Raw genomic sequence first — 19,805 nt, 5'->3', positions numbered from 1 at the left:
TGAGGGAGAGGATGTGGGGATTAGCAGGGGACATTTATCACCACAACCCCTCTACATGGCAGCAGCTAGCAGAAGACAAGAACTTACCCAGTGGATAAGGAGGACAGTCTGACATTGCACCCTCCACCTGGGTGCAAGCCCTTTCCAGGAGCAGGTGCATAGGTTTAGTAAGGTCCCAGTTAGGTCCCAGTTCAAGCCCTGCACAAAGAAGGGGAAAGATGAGTCCTTCTTGAAAGCAGATCCTCTGGGTTGCATGGGGATGTGGTTTCTAGATTCTCAGGGCTGTGAACTGGGTGTCCTGCCTTCTCTTGGGCAACTCACCTTCTCTCTGGTGCCTGAGCCCTGCCCCCTGCCTTGGGCAGGGTTGAACTTGACCCTTCCTAAAAATAGGGCCTCCCAGGGCTCTCAGAAGGGGTCCGTGGCCATCCTGGGTTACCTGTTCACTTCCCAGGGTGCTTTGTGTTAAAACTAAAGTTTTTTCATGAAGTGTACTGCTGGGGGGAAGGATGAGAGAGAAGCAGCATCTTTAGGCCACCAGACAGCAGCAGCTTTGGCAGTTGGTGAAGATAGGCAGTCTAAGGGCCCAGCCTGTGCCCATAAATCAGCTGGAATCCTGTGCCCCAGTGTGTCTTATGCATTTTACAAAATCTAATACTGGTGTTTACTAATGCTACTTGCTCTAGTGATGTAGCAAGTCTGTTTAGAGATGGTTTTCTCTGAGCTGTTCCAAGGTGAGTTTGGATTATGTAGCAAAGAAAGCAGAGGTGATTCCAGGGCACATGTTTTTGCAATAAGAATAGACATTTTAAAAGATTTTTTAAAAAAGACATTTGGGAGAAGATCTTATGGAGGAAATGGGATTAGAACTGATCTGGAGACATAGGTTGATCTCTCCTTGTGGGAGAAGGGTACCTTGGATGGTGTGGGCATAGGTACATGGGAATGAACTCATGAAGTGGGCACAGAGGACAGTGAACGGCCAGCCTGTCCATCTGTTGCACCTACTTTATGCATTTATGTTGAGAATTTATGAGGAAGAAGCCTGGGGATTTGGATCATGTTATCAGAGTTCTCAAATATCAGAACTAAGATCAAAGATTACCCTGAGGACACCAATACTATAGGCTGCTCTGAGCACCTACTTTGGTCTCCTGCACTGTTCTCAACATTTAACACCTCTCATCTCATTTAAAGCCTTCCCAGGTGACACTTATGGTGAATAGCCCACCTACCAATGCAGGAGACATAAGAGTTGTGGGTTCAGTCCCTGGGTCAGGAAGATCCCCTGGAGGAGGGCACGGCAACCCACTCCAGTATTCTTGCTGGAGAATCCCATGGACAGAGGAGCCTGGAAGTCTACAGTCCATGGGGTTGCAAAGAGTCGGACATGACTGAATTGACTTAGCATGCAGGCATGCGTCTCATTTAAGGATACCACAGCTCCATACAATAAGCACTTTCCCCCCCATCTCCATTTTACTGATGAGGAAATCAAGGCTCAGAGAGACTGCGTCATTGGGGAGAATCTTTGAAAGGTTGAGTAGGGGGGCAGGTGAAAGGAAAGAACAGATCCTTTCCTCTATGAACCTTTACATCCATGAGTTCATTCAATGCACTTCACTGTACATGCCTAATTTCACTGACTCCTCATGACAACTCAGTGTGACGGACACCTTCTTAATTTCACTTAGGAAAACATCGAGGCTTGAGATTGATTTAGTGAATCGTCAAATGCTGCCTGCTAAGCTGTGTCATTGAATGTGACTCTGTACCCAGTCCTGCCTTGTTCTGGAGTTATGCTCTTCCTCACCCCCCTTGCTCTAACACTAATGTCCTTTCTTCCTTTGGTATTTGTTTTGTATATTTGGATATATTGTTGTTTCTGATGCCACAGATCTCCTCCTGCCTGAAGGGTTCAGGTTTTTATTGGTACTGGTAATCGTCCATCCATGTTCCATGAATGGGTTATTGTGGTCCTGTGGTCCTTCTTCCTCTGTGGAGGAAGGTTTTCATAGGTATGTCTGCTTGCTGAGCCCTAGACTTCCTGTGTGAAGATGCAGGGCTCCGTGGTGTCCTGCAGTCTAGGTCTTGGCCCAGAGCTCCAGGCCTGGAAGGTGCAACTTTGAGTTCTGTGTTCGCTGTGAGAAACCATGATGTCACCAGACGGACCTGGGAAGGCAGAATTAGATGCCAGGGATGGGAAGAGGAGGAGACAGCATCACTGGGCAACTATTGGAAGAGAAGGGCCTCTGTGGAGACTGAGATGCAGAAGTAACCCCTGGTATGGGCATTTTGAATGAGAGTTTGACACTATCACTTTGGAAAGGGAACATCTAGAAGCGGGGAGAGGAAGTGGGGAGCTGGGTAGGCTGTTGGAGGGACAGATTCCCAGTCAGAGCCTGAGCTCCATCTTTCAGCACCTAACTTCTCAATTCCAGATGCTCTCCTTGGGGAGTTCTCTTGCTTTTTACTCTTGGCTCGGGCAGTCCACGCTTAATGAGAGCCAGAGGGGTCTTCTCACCATGGGAAGAGCCAACGTGGCATGGAGGTGAAGGAAGTGGGTAGGAAAGGGTGGGCTTGATTAGGGAGCTGATGTCAGGGGCCCTGCGATGGTAGTAAAATGTCTGAGTTCCTGATGGTTGAACTCCGAGGGGTAGCACCTGGGGGCAGAAATACATCTGAACCTTAGCCTCATCTCTGAACTGCTTGTGTCAGGAAACGTGAGCTGGAAATCGCCCCAGAACAGACAGTTCTCTGCTGATCCTCTCTCTTCACTGCTTCCAGAAGCAGCAGGGTGTCTTGTTTATTTATTCGTCTTGGTGGGAACACCGTGTCTTGGAGTCCTAGACCGCTACCTCTAGCCTAAGGGTGCACACGTGCCCTGGTTTTTGTTGAGCTTCAGCGGATACAGACCTGCAGGGACGCTTTGTTTAGCGGTCCACCGTGCCCGTGACTGAGGGGTAGGACGTGGGTCTCAGGACGGTCCTGGTTCCGTGCGATCTTTGTTCCTGAGGCCAGTCTTAGAGCCAGGTCAGAAATAAGTTTGCTCTTTGGAACTTTCTGGATCCTTGCCGATTTTCACTCATCTTTCTCTTCTTTTTACTGCTCCCTCGGCTTCCCTTCTTCCTCCCTCTTGGTAGTGTTTTTCTTGCTAAAGTCTCTAGCAGTGGCTTGGAGGTGCTTTTTGGTTCATTCGTTTATTTATTCCATATTGAGTGAGTACCTACTGTGTATTGGGCCCTGTGCTAGACCCAATTTACAAAGACAATAGGTCGGGATGTTGCCCTTTTGCCTTGAACATCCATTAGCACCCTTCAAAGGCCCTTTGCAAAGCCATCAGACTCTGAAAATAGCGTGGGGTGAGAAGAGCCTTGGGATATGATATGGGCTAGGCTGCAGAAACATCAGAGTCTTAGACAAACAATCCCGGGTCAGCCTCACCAAGGGGCAGTGACAGCAACAGACAGCGATGGTGTTCCTTCGATCTGGAATCCTTTTCCATGTCATTGTTTCCTGTTTGGTTGGTAACCTGGGACTAATTTAAACTTCCAGACCTCCAGGAGAAATTCTGCAGAGCTCTTCTGTTGGTTCTCTACCCTTGGAAATGTCTTCTCTTGGAAAATCCTTGACGTGGACCCAGGAGGTCCTCTTGTTTTCCGAGTCTGTAAATCATCCCAGCATTGCTTCGTAAGAGCAGTTGTTGGGACAGTGCGGCCATGCTCTGCTCTTCTGTGCAGGTGGAGAACTGGCTGGGTTGGCGGCAGACGACTGCAAAGGTCTGGCGCTGCCTGCGGACATGTTTACCTGTCATGCTCTCCTGCAGTGGGGATTTAGTTCCTCTTGCCCTGCCGTGCAGAGGCCTGCGGTGCGGGCAGGAGGAGGGGCGGGGCCAGGTCTGCGGTGGCAAAGGGACGTTCCCACTATTAGCAAAAGCAGGGGTCCTGCCCTCCTTCCCCTCTCAAAGAGGCAGAGCTGGCCTTCTATCTGCCTCCTGCTGCTTCAAAAGCCCACAGTTGGAGATCCCGGAATATTATTCTTTTCCATTTAAAGACATTCCATTTCATGTGTAATTAAACGTGTGGTATCGCATTAATGTTTTCTTCTGAGTATTTTCTGGCAGCCTGAGACCCTGGGGTCTGGTGAGTGCAAAGAAAACACACACTTCTCAGAGAGCCGCCCTTCCTCTCCCCGTTCCCTCTTCCCTCCCTTTTCCTGCCAAGAATCTCCTTCCTCCTCTGCCTACAGTTGCTCTCAGGACTCACCTTGTAATTCGAGAGCCACCCAGGCTGTGGAGACCCTCTGTCCTTCTGTGGGGCGTCGGGGTCTTAGCTTTCCGACTTTTGGTGCATCCTCATCTCCAGAAAGCATCCTCACCGCCCACCTGGAGCTCAGGTGGTGACGACCAAGGGCAACAGGAGTGGGTGTTATTGGAAGAGCATCTCTGTCCTTATAGATGTGAAGTCAGTTAAAGAAGCAAGCTAGCAATGGTGGAAGGATGGCTCGGTGGCAAGGTCCACCTGCACCAGAGTTTAGAGTCCAGTGGGTCACTTCTAACAGCTGGGTGATCTTGGGCAACTGCTTCATCACCTTGAACTTCAGCTTCCTCATCTGTAGCACTTGGGGAGCAATGTACTATGTTGAAGAGAGTTGTGAAGAAGAGACAAGGCATCTCGAGTATTACTTAGCATGGTGCCCATCTTTGGAATAAGTACTCAGTCCATGGCATTTTCATTATTAATAAGGGCAAAGGGGATGACAGTGAGCTAAAAGGGACAAGGGCGGTGTGAGATGGAGTCGACGGGGAAAGATCCGAGAGGCTTCAGCACAGAGCCTAGGAACCAACTGTTATTATTGTTATTTTAGTTGCTAAGCCATATCCGACTCTGGGACCCCATTGACTGCAGCCCACCAGACTCTCCTGTCCATGGGATTCCCCAGGCAAGAATACTGGAGTGGGTTGCCATTTCCTTCTTCAGAGGATCTTCCCAACCCAGGGATCAAATCCACATCTCCTGCATTGGCAGGCAGATTCTTTAGCACTGAGTCACCTAGGAAGCCCAGGAACCAATTAGGAACTTGGTATTACAATGGGCCAAGGAAGAAGGGAAGGCAGGGTGGTTAGAAAATCCATCAGGGCTCAGCTAAGGGAACTTATGGGCAGCCCTGAGGGGCGCTGCTTCTGTGTCCCCCAGGTGACAGCCTTCAGGGAAGGACAGTGTCTGCACAGCGTGCACACCTGGCTTCCTAGGACAGTAACTAACCAAAGCATCAAGTTGGCCAGTGAATTTCTCTTAAGACATTTTCAGTCTGACCAAGGGAGCATGTGGCTTTGGGGGACTGACTTTACTGTTGACATACAGCAGAGTCAGGATCACCATTATTTATAGCTGCTGACCCTGGGAAATCTGGTTTTTCTCTATTGATCAATAGCAATCTTTAGTAGGTAGCTGTCACTGCCTTTGATGTCTTTATTCCATTGTTTGACAAACCTCTTTGAGCAAACTATTTTGGACTTGAAGAAAAAAAGGGTTGGCCATCATGGTGGCTTGTTCAGATAGGCTGCCAGTGACTCCCTGATCACTGTTGGCTCCTCCCCCCCACCCCCGTGCAAACTCATGCCATTTTATTTCAGAATATCACTGCACTTCTCCAAGTTTCTTCCCAAGCCACTATTTGTTCACAGGTAGATTGAGCTCTTTGATAAAAGCAAAATCTTGAAGAAAGGAAGGAAAAGTTCTCTTGTGAAATGTCCTATACGTTTCAGATATTTTCTATTATCTCTTTGACTTAAATTTTATTAAATCAGTTCCCTCAACAACTCTGCCAAGTAGATATTGAAGGTTCCCATTCTACATATGGGCTTTCCAGGTGGCACAGTGGTAAAGAACCTGCCTGCCAATCCAGGAGACGTAAGAGATGTGGGTTCAATCCCTGAGTCGGGAAGATGCCCTGGAGGAGGTCATGGCAACTCACTCCAGTTTCTTGCCTGGAGAATCCCATGAACAGAGGAGACTGGAAGGTTACAGCCCATAGGGTTGCAAAGAGTTGGACATAACTGAAGCGACTTAGGATGCATGCATATATCTGCCATTATTTTTTAAAAATATTTATTTGGCTGAGCAAGGTCTCAGCTGCAGCATGTGGGATCCTTGTTGGGGCACACTGAATCTTTAGTTGTTGCAGCAAGTGGGATCTAGTTCCCCGACCGGGATCGAACCCCAGGCCCCCTGCATTGGGAGTGCAGAGTCTTAGCCACTGAACCACCAGGGAAGTCCCCACAGGATGAGGATTTCTGATGAACCAGCTGTCCTGTGGGAACAGGAGCCTATCTAGGTGGCTTGCTGTATGGGAACCACTGGTGATTTTCCCAGAAAAAGGATTTAGGGGAGAGCCAGCCCATTTCCATTTCCCCAAGACTGCTCCTCACTGTGTACCAGCCCTTGCTCTCTTGGGCAGCCCCCTCGGTGCTGGAGGCTGGGAGGTCTTCCCATGGTCTGGGATCTGCATCCTCTCTCCCCTCCTTCCCTGCCTGGGTCCCCTCTTCCCCTGCCTGGGTCCTGCCTCCTCCCCTGCCTGGGTTCCCTCTTCCCCTCCCTGGGTCCCCTCCTCCCCTCCCTGGGTCCTGCATCCTCCCCTCCCTGGATTCTGCATCCTCCCCTGCCTGGGTCCCCTCCTCCCCTCCCTGGGTCCTGCATCCTCCCCTCCCTGGGTCCTGCCTCCTCCCTTCCCTGGGTCCCCTCCTCCCCTGCCTGGGTGCCCTCCTCCCCTGCCTGAGTCCTGCATCCTCCCGTGCCTGGGTCCTCTCTTCCCCTGCCTGGATTCCCTCCTCCCCTCCCTGGGTCCTGTATCCTCCCCTCCCTGGGTTCTGCATTCTCCCCTGCCTGGGTCCCCTCCTCCCCTCCCTGGGTCCTGCATCCTCCCCTCCCTGGGTCCTGAATCCTCCCCTGCCTGGGTCCCCTCCTCCCCTGCCTGGGTCCTGCCTCCTCCCCTTGTGACCCAGACTCTGCTGGGCTGGCCAGCCAGGCAGTAAAAGGAGATTGATGCCCTCGCCTCCTAGGAAAATCCATCACTTTTTGGCGTGTGGGTCAGATGGCTTCACCAGAGGCAGCTCTGAGCTTCGCAGTGTGAGCTAAAAATAAACACACCAAAAAGGTCCAAATAGCCATGTGGGCGTCTGAGATGGAAATGGCCCACTCCCGCCACTCCCTGGGGGGCCGCACGGCGCCCTTTCCTCCCACACTCTTCCCCATCTACACCCTTCTCCTGGGGGCCTCCGGGGTGGGTGGGTGGAGGAGGGCTCCTACTCTTTCCCTTGGGAGATGCTGCCTTCCATCCAGGAATGGACAGGGAGAGAGAAGTCAGGCCGGAGTAGAGGAAGCAGGGAATCAGAGGACTGAGCTTCTGGGGACCGACTGTCTCCTCCACAAAGCGGAGAAAGACTCAGAAAGGCGGCTTCAGGTAACAGAAAGCACACAGACTCAGGAGCCAGAAAAAGAAGAGCAAGTCCTTTGGCTACGTCTTAGCTCCGCCAACTTGGGAAAGTTACCCACCTGCCTCTGTGTTCTCATCTGTGAAAGGGGTGCAATCACACCTGCCTTTCAGCGTTATCGTGAGAATGGCATGTGGAGCAGATAACAGGACTGGGAACCCATGAATCCCTTTACCTACGTCTTCTTCCCCTTTGGTTCAGAGAAAGAAGCTGTGCGGACAGAGTTCTGGGATCCCGAGTCTTGTTGGTACACAGGGTTCTCCACATGCAAGTGATTAGTTTTATGCGTTTGGCCCCAGTCCAGCCTCTCCATCTCCGAGGATCCCACGTTACCTCGTGGAGTTCTTATCCCCACGGCTGGAGGGAGGTTCTCTCTTGGGGAAGGATTTATGGTGGGATGGAGTCTGTTTTGATTTTCTATTCCTTCTGCTCCCCCTCCTCAGGTCTCCTCACTCCATCTGTGGACTAAGCCTAAGTATTGGCCTCAAAATACTTGTCCCTGCAGATGACTAGAGTCCAGCAATGTTATCCTGAAGCACTGCATGTTTCCATGTCTCTGAAAGAGATTCACTGGCAGACTGGGGGTGGACATGTTAGTCCATGGGTGGCTTCTGCTTCATGTTTGCAGAGGGCAGATGAGCTCCCAGTGTCATGGCCACTTGCTCTCAACCACGTTCAAGGCCTGCAGCTGTCAAGTCTGTGACCTCCTGAGGCTGGGGGTTGGCAGCTGCCTTGGGGCTCCTGTGTGTGCTAAGTCGCTTCAGTCATATCCAACTCTTTGTGACCCCATGAACTGTAGCCACCAGGCTCCTCTGTCCATGAGATTTCCCAGGCAAGGATACTGGAGTAAGTAGCCATTCCCTCCTCCAGGGGATCTTCCCGACCCAGGGATCGAACTTGGTTCTCTTATGTCTCCTGCATTGGCAGGTGGGTTCTTTACTATTAGCGCCACTTGGGAAGCCTGGGCACTTAACTCCTGAGATTTGGAGGAAGCATTGAAAAAAGGCCCCCCTCTATGCTGCTGCCACAAGACTTGTCTGAATCTTCCAAGGCTTGTGATTCTTGCTGCTGAGGGAGGGAGAGGAGATGGAGGGTTCTGAGCCGTGACTCAGGTTCAGCAGCTGGAAAACGGGGCCCTGCCCTCCATAGACATTCTCCCTTCTCATTCTGGACTCACTGTGGCAGAGAGTCAGAAGCTGGGGAGGAGGGTGATGAGCTGGTGAGAGCACCCAGCTCAAAGTTGGACTTAAGGACCCAGGAATATATGGTTGTCCAAATGGTTCTTTTGAGTTTTCTGTAATATCTTATGCAAAAATGCAAATGAACTTTTTGGCTAGCCCAGTATATACCGTGGGCTTACCAGATGGTGCTAGTGGTCAAGAATCCACCTGAAATTCAAGGAACGAAAGAGATGCAAGTTGGATCCCTGGCTTGGGAAGATCCCCTGGAGAAGGAAATGGCAACCCACTCCAGTATTCTCACCTGGGAAATCCCATGGACAGAGGAGCTTGGCGGGCTGCAGTCCATGGGATCACAAAGAGTCAGACACAACTGAAGTGACTTAGCATGCACAACAGCCCTGAGGCAGCTGCCAACCCCCAGCTTGGCACGACTGAGTAGCTAAGCACATAGCATATCCGGTAGCCCTGTCTTTGTAGAGGAGTGTCCCGAAAGTAAGGAATCTGGAGAGTCGTGGTCTCCATTGTGAGGATGAGGGCTGGAAGCTCTGAAGAGGGGCTTGATGAGGCCATACAGGTAAGTCCAGGATTGCAGGCCTCCTCCTGGTCTTCGAGTGGTGATGCCTGACTCATATCTGTGGGTGTGGAACTTGTTGAGGCCAGTCTGCTAAGGTGAGCATCAGTCATCAGCTGGCGGAATCCTTGCCCCACCCACGTCAACCTATTCCGCTGGTTCTCAAAGAGGTGTCCTGGGCCAGCAGTACCAACATCACCTTGGGAATTTGTTAGAGGAGGCAAATTCTCAGGCCTCAGCCTGGACCTCCTGAATAGGAATCTCAGGAAGAAGGGCTGAGTGACCAGTTTTCATAAGGCTTCTAGGTGATTTTATTTTCATCCTGTTGCAATGTTGTTGGAGGCTGGGTTGGGGAGGGGTCTGAGGCCAAAGAAGGCTTTTTCATGAGAGGCCTTGCCACTCTGACCTGTCCTGGTATTCTGGATTCACGCCCCATTTCAACCACCAGCTGGCAATTCCTGACTTGGCCCTCATTTTCCCTTCATCAGTAATGATGAAAACACCAAAACACACATGGTTTCAGAGGACTTGAAGGTTTACAAACCTTTACACATAATAGCTCCTGTAACAGGTAAGTGGAACTTGGGTTATATGATACTCCTGACCCATTTTACAGATGAGGAAACTGAGACTCAAGATGTTTTGTGAGGTGGGCAAGCCCATAGTGGGGGAGGAGCCAAGGCCTGATCCAGGCGCCCTTGACTCCCTATTCCTGACTGACCCCTGTGGGCTCAGAGGGGCAGGCATGGCCTTAGGAAGCTACCACCCTGTTAGCACCCCCTCTCCACGCTTAGGCCCCACCCGGACGCTCACCTTTTGGTACCTGTGTGTCATCAATAGTCACCTGGGAATAATTGTACAGCGATGAGCAGATGGTCTCCCGGAGAGGTCCTGACTTCTCATTTTCTCTTGGTGGGACACCCTTAGCCTTCCCCTTCAAGGCCAAAATATCCCATTCCTCAGAGGCTGGGAAATAGCAGCAAAGGGTGTGAAAAGGGAACCGATTTTTTATTCCCTTTCTGTAAAGATGGGGGCAAAGCCCTGCCGCATGTGGTAGCTCCCCAGCCACCCCATGGCCCGGAAGCCTGCAGGTATGTCTTGCTGAGAGGAAAGAAAATGCTGTGTAAATGCTTCTGCCCACAGATCCCGGAGAGCAGGTCATCTGGGACACAGCAGGGCTACCAAGAATTCTGATAGGAAAAAAAAAAAAAAATTGTGTAATCTGTTATAACAAGAATCGCCCCTCCAGCCCCCGCTAAGCAAAATGCTAACCAAGGCCCTGGGAGCCACATCCCTCTGTTCTGGTCCTGTGTCCCCTCGCCCTGGGGGACAGTGTGCCCTGGTCCTCTGTCTTCAGCGTTCATTTTTTTTGACGAGGTCATTTGAGACAATGCTCTTTCCTGGCTCTGTAATGTTCTTCATAAAGTGAATGCAGGTATTTAATGGGCTTCTGCCTGTTGAACGATGAATGGAAAGGTCGGTGAGTAATCTCCGGCTGGCTCCCCCCGTCGTCAGCCCACTTCTTGTACGATTCTTTCGAAGCATTCTTTCCAAATAGGTGGGAGGGCTGAGGTCACAGCTTTGCTTCCTCCTGGCTGACAGACTTTAATTAGGTTGCTAAATTAGCCGAGATGGTAGCAGTCCTTCTCTCTCTCTGCACAGATCCTGGTTCTGGGGAGGTCTCTGGACTTGATTTTCTTATTTCATTGGTTTCTTTTTTTTTGTCTCTCAGGGGAGAGGGATTCTCATGTAGAGGCTTCCCCCAGATCATTTTAACTTCCACTTTATGGATTCTGTCGTGAACCAGACACTTTGCTATAGGAGCATTATAGACATTATAACAAGAGCCAGTATGGTGTGTGTGTGTGTGTGTGTGTGTGTGTACCAAGACCCTGGGCTAAACTCTTCATATGAATTATCTCATATAATCTTCCCAAGAATTCAGAAAGGAAGGTATTGGTGTTCATTCCAGTTCACAGGTGAGGACATCGAGGCTCTGGACTGAAATAACTTTCCCAAGTTCCGAAACCCGCAGGGAGGAGGAAACAGGGTTCAAACCCGATTTTTGGTCACCCAGAGCAGCTCATGGACCCACAGCACGCAGACATCACCTGAGAATTTATTAGAGATACCTTCTCAGACCCAATTGAGTCAGGACCCGTGCGATGCCCAGAGGACTCCTGTGCTCAGTGCTTATAGCCGGTTATGCCTGAATCCTGGGTATTAAAGACTACTGGCTCTGGTTTCCCGGTTTCCAGCCAAGGCAGATATGATTTAGAGAGCTTCAGGGCTAATCAGTTAAAGCCGAGATTCAATTCTAGGTAAGACTCAAATCACTGCGTGTTGCCCATTTTTACAGCCAAGGTAAGATGCTGGAGCTCGTCTGGCCCCGCCGTGGCCTCCGAGGCGGAGCTCCCTGCACTGGACCCCTGTTTTCCCCAGACCCCTGAGCCTCCAAGGAGAGAACGAGCACCCGAGACTGACCTGGCTGCTCTCCTCTGTCCCTTCCCGCAGACGTGCAGCACATTAAAAGGAGAGACATCGTGCTGAAGCGAGAGCTGGGCGAGGGAGCCTTTGGAAAGGTCTTCCTGGCCGAATGCTACAACCTCAGCCCCACCAAGGACAAGATGCTCGTGGCTGTGAAGGTAATGCTCAGAGGCACGTGGGCCCCAGGAAGGAAGAGGGGTGTGGCTGTCGGCCATGGGGGTGGGAAAGAGAGGCTCGCTCCATTCTGGAAGATGGTATCAATGAACATTATCAGATGCAATCAAAATGGTATAAACTAATGTAATCAGATGCGCTTGCTCCAAGGTTCATGAAGTTTCCTCTGGACTCTTTGGCTTCAGAGGTCACGAACTGTGACACACAACGGAGGGCTGTGCCTGAGGTGCAGCTGGAGGGATAAGCGATGCCCATGATGGACCCTGGTTTTATTCTGGAGGCTCTGGGCTCACCCCTGTCCCCCACTGACCCTCTTCCCTTCTCAGGGACTTTACAGGTTGTCCTGTCCCTGCCCAGAAAGTCATCTGATCATTTCTCCCGAGTACAGTTGCATGAGGGGTGGGTTGCTCATGGAGGCCCCGAGAGCCACTGCTCACAGCAGCAAACTTCACAGGGAATAGGAGGTGGGCTGGTGGAGGGGTCAGGTGCTGAGCCTAGGGAGGAGAGTGGGTGAGGTTGGAAGACATGCTCAGCTACCTCCATGGGATCCAGGTTCAGCCCCCAGGGGACAGCATGCCTGAGGGCTACTGTCTCCTGGCAGCTGCTTACTTAGGTCCAGGAACCACAGGGGTTTTGTGTTGCTGAGGTAGCTGAGCAGATTTGCAGCTGGAGCCGAACAGCCTGGGGCAATAGGCAAAAGACTTTGCTACTGCTAGTTACCCTCCCCCACACTTGCTACAGGTTCTGTCAGTCTGTGTTGGACAAATCTTTGAACCTGATTGACACAGGCAAGAATCAAGTAGCCTCCCTGAGGCACCCGCAGATCTGGGGAGCCTTGCTCTGGAGCATGGAGTGGGCTCTGCAAGGGTGGGTGTGGTGAGCAGGCCTCTGAGGCTGGAGTGAATTCTGCTCCATGGACAGAGGACTGGGAGCTGAGATACCCTCCCCACGAGGACTCTTGCCAGGGCCTCGAAAAGTCCCTCTTTAACACTGAGGGCTCTGACTGAGCCACTCTCTTGATGGAAGCTGAATGTTTCTGTGGCTTTGGGGATCTCTGTCTGCTGTGTCTGCAGAGGGTAAGTGCCCTCGGTAGATGCAGAGAGTGATGTGTGGGCTACAGACATAGAATGGGAATCAGAGGCCTGGGTGGGCATCTAGCCATCACTGATTAGCAGTGTGACCTTGATGTTTAATCTCTTTGAGCCTCAGTTTCATTATCTGTATAATCAGTTCAGTTTAGTTGTTCGGTTGTGTCTGACTCTTTGCAACCCCATGGACTGCAGCATGCCAGGCCTCCCTGTCCATCACCAACTCCTGGAGCTGCTCAAACTCATGTCCATCGAGTCGGTGATGCCATCCAACCATCTCATCCTCTGTCGTCCTCTTCTCCTCCTGCCTTCAGTCTTTCCCAGCATCAGGGTTTTTTCTAATGATTCAGTTCTTTGTATTAGGTGGTCAAAGTATCGGAGCTTCAGTTTCAGCATCAGTCCTTCCAATGAATACTTGGGCTTGATTAATAGGTGATATAATAGCTCTTCTTTACAATTTTTGTGATTAAATTATATGACATGGAAAATGTTTCATATACTGCTTGGGCTATAGTAAATGTTAGGAATGAGTCATTGCTATTTGTTTTTGTCAACATCATTATACTTTGTTTTTAAGTTTCTTTTGTTCATTTTGTTGTTTAGTCTCTAGGTCATATCTGACTCTTTCATTATCCTATGGACTGTAGCCCTTCAGGCTCTTCTGTCCATGAGATTTTCCAGGCTAGAATGCTGGAGTGGGTTTCCATTTCCTCTTCCAGGGAATCTTCCCAACCCAGGGATCAAACCCACATCTTTTGCATTCAGGCGTATTCTTTAGCACTGAGCCACCGGGGAAGCCCTTTGTTCGTTTACTTATTTATTATTTATTTTTTGACTATGCGGAAGGTGAGATTTTAGTTCCCTGACCAGGGATGGAAAACTGAGCCTCATGCAGTGGAAGTGCAGAGTTCTAACCATTGGACCACCAGGGAAGTCCCAACATCATTATTCTTGATGTTGATAGTAGCCAAGTGTGCTTAGACATGTGACATATGACCTGCCAAGCTTACATTGACCATCTGGAATAGGGGTTGTTGAACTTCTTCTCTAAAAGCCAGATAGTAAAAGTTGTAGGCTTTGAGGACCGTAGGCACTTCCTTACAGCTACTCAATTCTGCCCATGTAATGGGAAAGCAGCCTAAACCATACATAAATAAATGGGGGTGGTGGCTGTCTTCCAATGCATTTTTATTTTTTATAAGAGTGGATATTGCCTGTCGACCTCTGCTCTAGAAAATAAATAAGGAACTAGCGTATTGTCCCATAAAAGGCTAATGCCTATTATTGCTGGCTCTCTTACGAATAAACTTGCTAAGTGTGTCTCCATAGACGTGGGGTGGTCAGAGGAGCAAGGGTGTCTTTAAACTGCTTGGACCAGGAGTGTGGACTTGTACCTACACTTAGAATCTACCCTGCCCTAAAATTTTTAATTTATAGGATGACACTCCTCTACTGGGTGTTCCAGCATCCGTCTGGGGACTGGTGGATGAAACTGAACAATTTTGTGCTTAGAGCAGGAAATGAAATGATGTCGTCAACCCTGGGAAGCATTTCCCACTGAGTGTTGTGGTGTTAAAAGGGCAGTGCCCAGACTGGGTAATGCAGAAAATGTGTTTCTGTTTTCACCCTTTTAAAACGGTTTCCTTTCCTCCTTGGGTCTGGGAACCTTGAGGACATGAATGTTCTGGGATTTTATGCCATTTGCCGCCTGATGGAGCCGCCCAGCGCCCAGCCCCTGGAGAAGACACTCATTTTCTCCGGAGAACAGCCAGGAAATGGTGCTTCCTGCTTCTCATCCTCTCTAGATTTTACTCCTTTCTTCAGACTCCTTCCCATTGAGTCTGTTCTCAGGTTGAGGCAGAGTAATTGTGGACTTCCCGAGAACACATCCAAGAATAACCCCAAATTAAGTTTTCCCACAATTGTGGTTTTTAAAGCGAGATTTTTTTTTTTTTTGCCCAGCAATTGCTATGGTGGAAACAAAGAACAGAAACCCCAGTCTCTGTTCTGAAGACTGTTGGGGAGACAACAAGGGAATACCCATGAGAGAAACAGAGAGCAGAACGAAGCAGTGTGATTTGTATGTGTGTGTGGTGTAAGAGTGCCATTAGAAGCGTTTTAAATTTTTGATATTTTAAAATAGGTGATGCCACCCTTAAATAGTTATTTGACAAGCAATAGACTTGCTCAAAAGAGTTGCCACCCTTAAATAGTTATTTGACAAGCAATAGACTTGCTCAAAAGAGTTTCCTCTGACAAATAGCTGATAAAAATATGAGAAAGGTGTCCAGCATTATTCATCATCAGAAAAATGCAAATTGACCCAGAAGGATATACCGTGGTACGTGAAGCAGAATGGCTAAGCAGCAGTGACCAAACAAAGTGCTGACAAGGATTTGGAGCAATCACAAATTTCATACTCTGGCAAAGGTATAGAGTAGTCTGTTTTGAGAAACAGTTTGGTATTGTATAACATTACCATCTGTGGGACCGAGCGTTTGCACTCTAGGTCTAGACCTGACAGGTAATCTATCTGTCTATCCATATAACTTACATGTGTCTGTCATCTATATCTGTTAATCTGCCTCACTTGTACCTACCTATCTATCTATCTAACGTATGCATCTGTCTAATCTGTTTATCTAGTCTCTCTACCTACCTACCTATGTATATATCTATCCTCTATATCTGTTGATCTCTCTGTCTCACCTCTATCTATCTAATTGCCTATTTATCTATGGAGAGATATGTTTAAGAATGTTCATAAGCACTCTTTACAGCAGCCCAAAGCTGGAAACAACCCCAGTGTCCATCAGTAGCAGCACGGACAAATAAATGTGGTATACTTTCAGTGGGAAACTCTTCAACAAGGAAAATGAATGAACTACAGCTACATGCAACAGCTTGGAAGAATCTCAAAATCAATGTTGAATGAAAAAAGACAGATACAGAAATATATTATATATGCATAGATACATGTGTGATTTCACTTATTTAAAATTAAAAAAAATAAGTAAAACTAAGCTCTAGTGTCTAGGGATATATGCAGTTCTTCACATGTAATAAAATGTGTTTCAGTATATTAATAAAATTTGAAATTGAAATATCTCCACTCTAATAAAAGAAAAAGGAAATGGAAAGTAGCAAAACCCCTGGACTGGAAAAGATGATGTGAAGTGACTCTGAAGGTGTTGGGAAGTGTTGAGAACTGTGAATGTTCTGGCCATCTAGATCCTTCCCTCCTATCCAACTCACAGCCCCACTGACACCCAGAGATGGGAGTGAACACGAGACGTGGTGTACATAGATGGGAGACTGGAAAAGGGAATGTCTTCAGATTTGGTGGGGGCGAAGAAGGAGATCGGAAGGGAAAACTCCAGCTCTTCTCATTGCACTATGATGCTACAGGAAGGGACTAGCCAGCCACCTGCCTGGCTTCAGGGACTCCTTGGCAACCCCATCTCCCTAAACTAACAGTTGGCAGCAGCAAGGAACCCCTGCTCCCTCACATGCCCCTGGCTGGTGAGTGACCCATCATGAAGTTTGCCAGCTTTGAAGAAGATGCTGAGAGGCACACGAGAGTCTCTGAACTGATTTTTCTCTTCAAGATTCCTCTCTTGGCATCTCTTTCCCAATTGCGTCAACCCCTGGGGACCTGGGCCACTTGCAGCTCTGGACTCCAGTTGCCAAAACAGACCCCTTGCCAATTATACAGGAACTTCAGGTTTGATCTGGGACAGCTGGAAAGCCCACCTAAAGGTCGAGAAAGAACTGGCAGAAGAAGAGGTGCAGGAAGACTAACAGAGACAGCAGTTGCTTTGTGCCCCATCTCCCAAATGTGTAACTCCTAACTGCCCTGCAGTGTAGGGCGCCGGCCTTAGGGATGCTGGCTGGCACTGCTCGAGAGCTGAGAACGGAAATATCCAATGGCTGCCAATGGCGTCTGGACTGTGAGAGAGAATGATTTACAGAGATGGAGAGTGGCCATTTGGCTGGCCCCAAATTTGATCTGCTTTTCCCTCTCATAAATCCAGGGTTCACATAAATCTTCGTATTCTCCCATCCCACCCATGCTGGGTTCCTTTTCTTCCCCTCTTCTTATGCTTCATGAAAATAAATAAATCACTGGCAGTCATCCTATACATACCCACACCCCAGCTCATGCAGCGGGTCACCAAGAGAGGTTTCCTGTCACCATGACCCTCTGCCTTCTTCTGTACCAAAAAAGCTTTGCACACATCTTTGTTCTGGTTGGATGTAAACCCAAGGCAACTGATGCCTTTATTATCAGGTAGCTTTTCTGAGAAGGCAGCCAGAGGTGAAGCAGAAAGCACAGGAGATAAGAGCTGGTAAAAATCAGCAATGGACCAGGGGCCCTCCCACTTCCCTTTGACCTTGGCCCGCCCTAAGCCTGGCATCCTTTATTCTGCTGGCAGCCCACACTCTTCACCTTTCCTGACCCTCTCCTCTGCCCTTTCACATCTTTTAATTTCTGTGCCCACCATTCCCCTGGGGAACCTGTCCATTGACTTAATTGATAAATTAACTCAAGCAGGTAAGCTGGACAGGAATGTATCCTGGACTTCATGCTCAAGCTATTACTTCTCGAATGATCTTTGGCAAATCACTTCCCTGTTCTGGACCTCAGTTTTCTCACCTATAAAATGGGAAAGCTGTATGAAGTGGCTTCCAACACTGTGGTCAACATTAGGATCATGTATTCCAACAGATTTTTGGTGAAAACTCCAAGTGTTGAAAGAAGGGTGGTGCTTGTTGACATTGGAGTGGGCCTTGATCGCTGGCTGAGAGACCATGGCCCTAGAGGCATTGCCATTGAACTTTGAGACATCAAAGAAGCCCAGCACCAAGAGATCACTGTGGTCTAGTTAAACTCTTAGCTTCTGTCATTTAAGATGTGTGAATGTGTGCTGATCCCCAACAGGATGCAGCATCAGTTTTTCCAACACCAGAAGTGAGCAGGTGGAAACCAATGATGCTATCTAGGGCCCTTTTAAAGCTGTGAGTCCATCATCTCTAATGTATGCTAATGACTGATGGAGGTTTGGTGGGCCCCCTCGATACAATTTTCACACATTCACATTCCTGCAGCGCTGTAAGCCAAGGTACCTCCGTGGATTTCAGCTAACGGGGGTTGCCGTGGCAAGAAAAAGATGTCTGGCTAGGGAGGATTTTCAATAGTAGCATCATCTATGGAGGAACTTAGTCGGCCTAAATAACCAGAAAAGGCCAGAAACTGGCAGAGGGAATGAAAACCAATCTCCTGTTAGATTCTCACTGCCCTGAAAATGACATGTGAAGTGCACACCCATTCCTTCATTGCCTCATGTCCTGTCTCTTGGGGTTACTAAACTTTGTCAATTGAAGCAAGTGGATTTTTGGCTCCATTTGCCTTCTGATCTCATGGGGAGGGGAAGGAAGGCTGAAGCCATATGTGAACACACCTGCCCAGGCGGCTCCTCCTGCAGGAATGACCCTCCCCGTCACAGTTCATCATTCGCCATGGCCAACATGGCTGCACTCCCAGGGCAGTGCCCCATTCAGGGTCCCTTGCATGTGCTCTGGTCTCACCCTTCCCTTCTGGTCTTAGAAAGCCTATGTTCACTGACAAACTTTTTTTTAACTCTTTACTGAGTTTGTTCCAACATTGCTTCTATTTTATGTTTTGTTTTTTTTGGCCACGAGGTATGTGGGATCCTAAGTCCCCAACCAGGGATCGAACCTATGTCCCCTGCATTGGAAGGTGAAGTCTTAACCACAGGACCACCAGGGAAGTCCCTGGATAACCCTTTTGAGCATTGCTCTTCCATTTATCTTCCTGGGTCCCAGGGCAAGGGGCCTGGTCTAGTGCTTCTCCTGAATACTGGATTCTCTAAAAGGGGCCGAGGTGTGACATTTCCATGGCCACCAGCTGCCCACCATCCCATCCTACCCTGGGATTTAACGGGGTAGGCCAGGTCTGCCCCAGGCCCTAGTCCTGGCTGGGTCCTGGGGCTTCTGCCCATTGAATGCCATTCCCACAGCTGTAGTCCCCCTTACCCCCCAATTCTTCCATCTACAAGGAGAACGAAAACGCCTTTATAGAAGCCAAAGTGTTCATGTGCGTGCATGTGTGCTAAGTTGCTTCAGTTGTGTCCGACTCTTTGTGACCCCACAGACTGTAGCCCACCAGGCTCCTCTGTCCATGGGATTCTCCAGGCAAGACTACTGGAGTGGGTTGCCATGCCCTCCTCCAGGGGATCCTCCCTACCTCTGCCTCACCAGGGATCGACCCACATCTCTTATGTCTCCTGCATTGGCAAGAGGGTTCTTTACTGCTAGCACCACCTGAGAAGCCCTGTTGTTTCTCTACAAATATTCACCTCTTCACAATCTAAAATCAAGGAGTAGAAAGAGTAAGGAAACTTAATTATGTTGTCAGCCTGATTTTGGATGGGCTGTGGGTATAGGCTCGGAGAAGGCAATGGCACCCCACTCCAGGACTCTTGCCTAGAAAATCCCATGGACAGAGGAGCCTGGTAGGCTGTAGTTCATGGGGTCACTAGAGTTGGATACGACTGAGCGACTTCACTTTCCCTTTTCACTTTCATGCATTGGAGAAGGAAATGGCAACCCACGCCAGTGTTCTTGCCTGGAGAATCCCAGGGATGGGAAGCCTGGTGGGCTGCCGTCTATGGGGTCGCACAGAGTTGGACACGACTGAAACGATGCAGCAGCAGCAGCAGCAGTGGGTATAGGCTAATTTGCAAAGTTAAAACAATTGGGGGCAGTGGTTTCCCCACTGTTTTAATTGTGAG

General features: G+C 49.2%; 1 protein-coding gene across 4 annotated transcripts in view; it reads left to right on the top strand.

The window, feature by feature from the left end:
• NTRK3 (neurotrophic receptor tyrosine kinase 3) overlaps window positions 1-19,805 on the top strand; it is a 423,069-nt gene that overhangs the window by 350,931 nt on the left and 52,333 nt on the right. For all 4 annotated transcript variants that reach the window (XM_070775074.1, XM_070775079.1, XM_070775075.1 and 1 more), the window contains one exon: window positions 11,756-11,886. In XM_070775074.1, the coding sequence (XP_070631175.1) occupies window positions 11,756-11,886 (131 nt within the window). The remainder of the gene's footprint in view (window positions 1-11,755; window positions 11,887-19,805) is intronic.

This window comes from Bos indicus, chromosome 21, assembly GCF_029378745.1.
Source record: "Bos indicus isolate NIAB-ARS_2022 breed Sahiwal x Tharparkar chromosome 21, NIAB-ARS_B.indTharparkar_mat_pri_1.0, whole genome shotgun sequence".
NCBI lineage: Eukaryota > Metazoa > Chordata > Mammalia > Artiodactyla > Bovidae > Bos > Bos indicus.
The sequence above is the reverse complement of the archived record's forward strand: the minus strand, read 5'-3'. Positions and strand labels throughout refer to the sequence as shown.